The following is a 7,932-nucleotide window of genomic DNA, read 5'->3' as shown; positions in this document are numbered from 1 at the left end:
GTAGAACATTTTGAGAGCTACTCTGTCATAATTAAAACAACTAGAGACTGTGTACCAGATGATACAGTATGTAGGTCTGATTATATTTTATTAAATCGGAATCGCACCACAGTGTTTTTGTCACTTCCTGTTCAGTCTGAAGGCTGCTAGAATCGGCTTGAAACTGTCCGACTTCACCGCAGCTTTTTGTCACCGCCCCCGCCCCCGGCTGCTGCTGCCTGCTCTCGTCCACTTTACAGGCGAGGCAGTGTTCATCTCGAACGAGCCTATTGGCTTCCTGTGCCTCAAATAATTGATTTCAAAATACTTTATAAATCACTAAACAGTTTAGGACCAAAACACATTTCTGATCTGCTACTACATGTTTCATGTCATCCCCCCCCCCCCCCCCCCCCCCCCTCTCTCTCTCTCTCTCTCTCTCTCTCTCTCTCTCTCTCTCTCTCTTTTCACATCTTCAGCTGTTTTATATAACAAAGGCCTAAAATGCCCCCCAAATTCTTTTTAAAACTGCTATATTCAGTGTGTAGCGTGCTAGCTCGAAGGTTGTTGTTTTCTGGAGTGAGTGTAGTTTGAGAACAGCAACATACAGAGAGCAGATGTCAGGCAATTATCCTGGAAATGTACTTCTGTGTATCCAGACTACACTGGTCCTTACAGACCCGCTGCCAGGCAGGCTGGCTGTGTGTGAAGTTCAGACTTTGGTTTGATTAGATGTTTTTGCTATGGAAGGATTTTACTCATCAGCAGTTCCACCAGAGAGTACAATAATGAAATTTGTTCGTGAAATATGTGTTTCTAGAAGCTTGGTGGTGTAGTGACTACTCACAGTGCTGCTTGGTGTCCCTGTAGCTGGCCAGCAAGTGTTACAGGGCTTTTAGTTGTTTTTTTTTTTCTTGTTTTGTTTCTCTTTTTTCATTTTACTTCATTAGTTTTTTTCCTGGCCATATTTTTGTCCCACATTGTTTTGCTTTTCTCTCGTCCCCCTCACACATATCCAGATTGAAACACATTGAAACGTGTACTCACACCTTTGGCATCATACTGCTTGTATAACCACTGTTATGTCACTCAAATCCAGATGTTAATGTGTCTCAGATTTTGGTTTTGGTTTGTTCCTTATCCTCTATGTCCAAATCAGTGATGGAATACAATTGAGCACATTTACTCAGGTACTGTAACAGAACTATATTTTTCAGCTACTACTAGTACTTTGAGTAAATAATTTCCATTTTACATTCAGCACATTTTGGAGGCAAATAATGTACTTTATACACCACTAGATTTATTTCACATTAGTCACAAATTACTTTGCAGGTTCAGATTATGAATATAAAATAAATATCATTTTAATGTATTATGGATTAAACTACTCTGCAGTATATCAAGTAGCCTGGTTGAAATTAGTTCTATATTTACCAATGTTAGTGATGCTTATACATTAATATTTTACTAACTATAATTCACTGATATTATATATTTGTTTCTTTCTAAAAAAAGTATTTTACACTGTGGTATTAGTACTTATACTTATGTAAAAGATCAGATTACTTCTTACACTGGTCCAAATTGTAACTTTCAGGACAATACTTCCATGGTTTGTTTAGACTTTTACAGTTAAAAAATCCAAGCATGAAATGAATCTGTAATTATGATACATATGCAATAGTCAACATACATGCTATTTAGATTCATAGTGCAGTCTAATAAAAAATAAGATACACCAAAGAGACAAATATATAAACCACACCTACATCTTCCCCTCCCACCCAGCCACCCATCTTAAGCTGAGCTAATAATAATAATTATTATTATTATAATAATGAAGGAAGTTAAGCTAAACTATAACCATACAGGGGACAAAAAACAAACAAGACAACAACAAAAAACCTAAGAAAAAATAAAAATTTGGTTATGGTCTTATGTCAGAAACAAGCGTGTTAGGGATAAGTCTAGGGTCAACATCACCAGGCTATGGGCTGCATCATGGCAGTTACTGGATTATGAAGCCTCTGGAGGCTGCAGGTCAAGGGAGTTGACATTGGAAAGAAAAGGCTGTCAGATGTTATCAAATGTTGATTCTCGTCAAGTGTTTAATCTTCTCAAGTTTTAAGAACAATAGCACATCTCTTATCCATGAGGAATGTGAGTGAGGACATTTAGCTTTCCAGTAAATCAGGATTAAGCTCCTAGCTATGAGAAAATGAACTGCAGCAAAGTCTGATTTAGACCTGAATCATGTTCAGGACAATAATTAAGTGTCTTAGTCTCAGTCTAGGACATTTTTAGTTAAGGCGTCATGTCCAAAGATAATCGAAGTGTAACTCTCAACTTTTTTTTTTTTTTGTCCTATCCAATGGAAATATAAACAATACCAGCAGAAAATAAAGGTCCCTGACATGCTGGCCCTGCTCCTTCTTGGCCTGTCGAGGGCGCTGACAGCACTGTCTGTTAAGGTCAGAGCTGGAATGCGAAAAGGGCAGGTGGAATATGTGTGTGTTGTGTAACAACACTGTTCTGACTAGTACGCAGGGGAGGGGCCACCGTGATAGCAGCCGCGTGGGGGGGGTATAAGTAGATGTCCTGGAAGGAACGTGAACACAAAGCACCTGTCTGCTCTCCAGCCTCAACTCGCACAGCTGCAAAGACCTGTAAAGCCTCTCGAGTGTGACAACTGACTGCTGCTGCATTTTCACATCAGAACATCAGACACAGGGGTGATGAGGATGATGATGGCTTCCTTCATGTGCAAGACACTGCCTTTATTCATCATCTGCATGGCTCTGCAAGAGGGTGAGTGACATGTTTTTGGTTTCTCTGAATTTTAGATTTTGTTCTTTAAATGTATTTTTTAGATTTTTGAATGTGAAATCAGGTACACAAATAAGTCAGTTTCTTTCATAATATATTCCTTTTGGCTGTCCCCGCTATCCATTAATTTTTGCTTAGCTGGTTTAAATAAAGGGTGAAGGGTTTTAGGGTTAGGGTTTGAGGTTGACCTAAATGAGCAATGTTACGAAATAGTAAGAGCAACAATAATTAGGTTAGCAAAAGAAGAACATGCTGGGATACAAACTGCAGCTTTTGACTCTTTGCCAGTCACCACAGAGAGTAGAAAACAAGAGCTGCGTTCAGTACACCAGAGAATACTTTCCTGTGATAAGCAACCCACCTTTTATTGAGAAGTAATCGCACTGCTACCACAGAATCATTGATACAGCCACTTGTTGCAGGATTGTTTGACTTGGATTAAGCTCCTTGATATATAGTTTAATCAAAATGTTCCACCATTAATCACAATCTCATTTGTTTAACCACACAAGTGGGTGTTAACCCACCAAGTGGATTTCTTTTGTGTTTACATGTGGATAGTCACCAACAGCACAGTCATACTGCAAAGGATTAGTTGGCACTTTTTAATCTCCAGATGTGTTTTTCTAGGTTGTGGGCTCCCGTTATCAGAGCAGGCAGAGCTGCCGGCTCAGGCTCCACACCGGGTCAGGACCAAGCGCTGCTCCTGTAACAGCTGGCACGATAAAGAATGCATCTACTTCTGCCACCTGGATATTATCTGGGTCAACACGCCAAGGTGAGGCTGCACAGTACTTCAGACATACACTCAGAGAGCTCTTTTTTTTAAGTAAATCTATAAAGACTTTATTCCCTTTAAATAACCAAACTAGGTTTTTTTAAAGAGTTTTTTTAAGTGGATTTCCACACTGATGGTCCCCTTAGGCCCCTGTCCCTCGTAGCACCCATCACATGAGCTACGTTTTAGCCCAAACCTAACCCTAAAATGTATAAATAATATGTGTAATATACACGCGTATGTGTGTAAATTGTAATTTCCCCTTGTGGGGAAAAAAGGATTTATTATTATTATTATTATTATTATTATTATTATTATTGTTGTTATTATCATAACCATACCCCTGACCCAAATTTCTAAACTTATCCCAGATTTCCAATTGCTTTAACCCTGTCCTAATATGTTTTTTTTTCCGTAACAGTAAACTTCTTCCTTATGGCCTTGGAAGTCCCCTGTCTCGTCGCCGCCGCCGTTCCGCTGAACGTTGCGAATGCCTTAACCCAGGCGATAAAACCTGCTCCGGCTTCTGCCTTCAAAGGTAAGCGCCCTTCCCTTCCTTCTTCCCTCTTCCGTCTACCTAGACCTACAGCCGATCACGTACCCACCTTTGGATGCTAGATAGTATCTAAGAAGATTCAGTTTCTTCTTCCATTGTCAGCCATGTATGACGGGAAGTATGTTGATGTAGGGGACGAGTCAGAGAGGAGGCGAAACGATTCAGTGTGTGATAATGTTTTTACAGCATAGGGGTAGGAGTCATAGTGCAGAGAATGGCCCGCAGTTCCTTGGCAGGACTTGAATGAAATCACAAAGGTCTATTAGCAATAGTGCTATTTCTGGAAAGTTTACATTTCTGCTTTTGCTCAAGGAAAGATTTGTTGTGTCTTTGACTTATTGCCATAATGAAACCACCAGTATGGGTTAGTCACCTAGATACTATCCTACAGTAGGTGGTGTTTTGGAAGACACACTGCATTCCTGCTCATGAGCATATAGGACTTCTAAGGAAATTGACTTTTGCTTCAATTAACATAATAATGCCAGACAAAGGTGGTTTCAATTTATTTAGGCATTTGGAGGGTTGTATCCATGTTTTAACACTGTTGTTGTATCTGTCCACAGCTCAGAGAATCCAAGGACTAATGTTGTGGGCCCATTAGTTGAATCTGCAAACCCCAACAGCAACACATTGCTGGCATCTTTCAGGTACGTAAAGACCCGTTTAGGGACCAACCTTTAAATCTATATTGTGCTGTGATTGATGGTCATTAATAAGACATACAAAGCTCACATGTTTTCTTTCGTTTTTCCTGCAGATCTGTGGTCAAATCCAACAATGTGATCGCAAAAGAGATTCGGTTATTAAACGAGAAACCGGGTGGAGTAAACAGGCTGAGGAGCAGAACAAGACGGTAGAGAACGGAGCGAACACTAGAGGCAGTTCAACCTCCAACAGATTCAACCTCCATGGGCCAGAGACTCCTTCATCTACCTTCAATGCTGGAACCAGGGTTTTGTAAGATGTCAAGAAGCTTGTTAACTCTGGGGATGTGGTGGTTGAAGGATGGCAACGGTTCAAGCATTTGGTCAACAATACAAAGCTTGGGAGACTGGCAGCTCACCGAGACAGAAGCACTATGGCAGGAACACTGCTGGGTGGAGACGTCGCAGTCATTTCTCAAACTCTCTTTGAACTTTTTTTAAACTTAACAATAGATGCCAGGGAAGGATCCATTAAAGCCAAGAACATGGAAACTGGTGTCTGGGAATCACATCAAGAAAGTTTACAATGACCAATCAGTCACTGATCTGTGCTTTGTTTGGTTATATGGCCATATGACTCCTCTTGTCTTAAGGAACACAACAACCTACACTGAGGATCGCAGGATTGTTACTTATTCAGCATCAACTCCGTGTTTAGTTGTGAACTCTTTGTCAATGTTTACCTTCGATGTCATTGTTGACCTTTGGTTCAGTTTAATATTGCTCTGTATCAGAGCGGGAGTCAAGTGTTTATGACACATAAGCAAATTTCCTTTTATTAATATAGGGCAGTTCTTAAAAATGGCAGCTTGTTCATTCTTGGCAGACATCGTCTCACTGAAATGAAAGTCATCTCTTGGGGATTTATCTCACAGTTAACTTTATGCAAGGTCCATTGTGAGTTGCATGCACATGCACACAGACACATACATGCACATGCGCATACACACACACACACACACACACACACACACACACACACACACACACACACACACCCACAGTCAACTTTCTGCTAGCATAAAAACAAAAGTAGGCCTATTGTGTTGGCTTGAGTGTTTATTGCATAGCTCCTGTTTAATGTTTTGATTGAAGATAAGCCAGAAAGTTTTAATGACCTGCAACAAATGTTCACTTAATTCCACTGTAATAAGTTACTGGGAAAAGATGACTCTCCACTTGTGATCTGCGCTTCAAAAGCTTTTTATCTGCGGCCTGCACTTTCTCTGTGCCATGAATCCACTGACTCCCCCTGCCATGTTTGATTGTAGTCAACCCACAGACACATGAGACTATAAACCTTCACTGTAACTCTTCTGCAAATATCTCAGTGCTGTGTACAACGGATAGTTTACCAGCTTAGAAGTTTACTGTTAAATGCTGAATTGCATATAAAACAATTTATTTATTCTCTAACTTATTCAGAGATGTATTTATTATTTGTATGAATAATGTCACTTACTGCATGTTCCAGCAAACACTTTATTTCATTATTTCAACTATTTTGTTTTTTACATATTCAATATTGATAGGACATGATGACAATATTGTTAGAGGGTTTACCACTGGTTCATGTTATCTTTTCTTTTTAAGAAGAAAATACTGAACTGTTTGTTAAACTACTTACTATATGACCCTAATTGTTAAGAACCTAAAGCTTGTCGGACCTAAACAAAGACCTAACGGTAACTGTAACACTGCTCATTACGCATTTGAGTAAGCAATTAAAGGTACAATACGACAGTACAATAATAGGAAACAGATTTTTTTTTTAAAGGCCGCATATTGTCTTAATCTGCAGCGGAGGATTTCAATGTATAAAAGATATGCAAACCTTTCTTCTTCTTTCATTGAGTAATAACTTGAAAATGAATTGAATAAATTGAATCTTTCATTGTGATCAGTTGTTTCCAAAATACCTAAAAGATTGAAATCAGAGCTATTTTAGCAAGGCAGGTTGTTCCTATAATTTAGAAATGTAATGGAAAAAAATAAAGCTTTTTTTTCTACATTTTCAAGAGCTGGTTGATAGCTGTCTACATTTATGCAATGTTGGTTAACGTTTCATTGAATTTCCATGTGATTATTATAGAATATAAGTCTAAACACATGTGTTTGTTATTGTGGAAATAATCCTGAAAAATAGTTTCTCAGTCGGGAACGTATTTTTCCAATTATTCAGACCCTACATGAATGTAGCACTCTCACCTGTTCTCAATGTTAAAAAAAAATCATTTAATATGTTCTGTGATTCAGATCCGCTTCAAAATATAATGGGTTAATTTACGGCATAGGGTCCCTTTCAACCAAGTTTCATGATAATAGGACCTGTAAATGGGACTGTAATCCTGTTAACCGACAACCAAAAGCAATCGGAGTAACCAAAACGAAAACGTAACCCCCTTGGCGGAGGTAATAACGGATGGTAGGGCTGGGTATCGGTACTAGATACCGAAATAACCTAGTACCAAGCAGTATCAAAACTTCTCCAGTCAAACGATACGGGCATTCAAAGCTTTATCCTTGTATGATTTTACTCACAGCCAATCAATGCAAGCCGTCAATTTAATGTGACATGTGAGTGGCCCACTACTGCAGTAGCTCCTGGTGGAGGGGTAATAGCATCCTACATTACTGCATGCTTCCATTCACATGATAGGTGTCAAATGAAGTCGAAAAAAATAATAAAACACCTGACGCAAAAACTTTTCCTTCTGCGTCTAGCCCTTTGGCTTCATATTTAGACGCGCTTGGTCGGGACTGTTGGCATCCCTTTTTGTTGCATTGGGCCGGGACTTATGTTTAACTGACGTTCAGAGGTGGCAAAAGTACTCACTTTCCGTACTTAAGTAGAAGTACAGATACTTGTGTTAAAAATACTCTGGTAAAAGTGGAAGTACTGATTAAACTTCTTTACTCAAGTAAAAGTAACAAAGTACAGGCTTGGAAATTTACTTAAAGTATAAAAGTAAAAGTAGCCTTGAGAAGGACAACCATTTTTTATGCAAAACTACCTGGACCAGACACATGTTACTAGAGAGCACGCTGAGGAACTTTAGTGGACATGGAGAACACGGTGTTTA

At 39.2% G+C, this 7,932-nt stretch overlaps 1 protein-coding gene across 1 annotated transcript; it reads left to right on the top strand.

Annotated features, from left to right (window-relative positions):
• The first annotated feature begins 2,576 nt into the window (after window positions 1-2,576).
• edn2 (endothelin 2) lies at window positions 2,577-5,876 on the top strand. Its single transcript, XM_032536271.1, has 5 exons — window positions 2,577-2,790; window positions 3,439-3,586; window positions 4,008-4,124; window positions 4,709-4,792; window positions 4,903-5,876. The coding sequence occupies exons 1-5, from the start codon at window positions 2,718-2,720 to the stop codon at window positions 5,000-5,002; spliced, it is 522 nt and encodes a 173-aa protein (XP_032392162.1). The 5' UTR covers window positions 2,577-2,717; the 3' UTR covers window positions 5,003-5,876.
• The last annotated feature ends 2,056 nt before the right edge of the window (window positions 5,877-7,932 follow it).

This window comes from Etheostoma spectabile, chromosome 14 (assembly GCF_008692095.1).
Source record: "Etheostoma spectabile isolate EspeVRDwgs_2016 chromosome 14, UIUC_Espe_1.0, whole genome shotgun sequence".
In the NCBI taxonomy this organism is placed as follows: domain Eukaryota; kingdom Metazoa; phylum Chordata; class Actinopteri; order Perciformes; family Percidae; genus Etheostoma; species Etheostoma spectabile.
Note: the sequence above shows the minus strand (reverse complement) of the source record. Positions and strands in the feature narration are given on the sequence as shown.

Excerpts from the sequence above, each read along its gene's own strand:
- edn2 (XM_032536271.1), top strand. The coding sequence starts at position 2,718 with ATGAGGATGATGATGGCTTCCTTCATGTGCAAGACACTGCCTTTATTC. Across the intron at positions 2,791-3,438 it reads CTGCATGGCTCTGCAAGAGG|GTTGTGGGCTCCCGTTATCA; the intron begins GTGAGTGACATG and ends GTGTTTTTCTAG. Across the intron at positions 4,793-4,902 it reads ACATTGCTGGCATCTTTCAG|ATCTGTGGTCAAATCCAACA; the intron begins GTACGTAAAGAC and ends TTTTTCCTGCAG.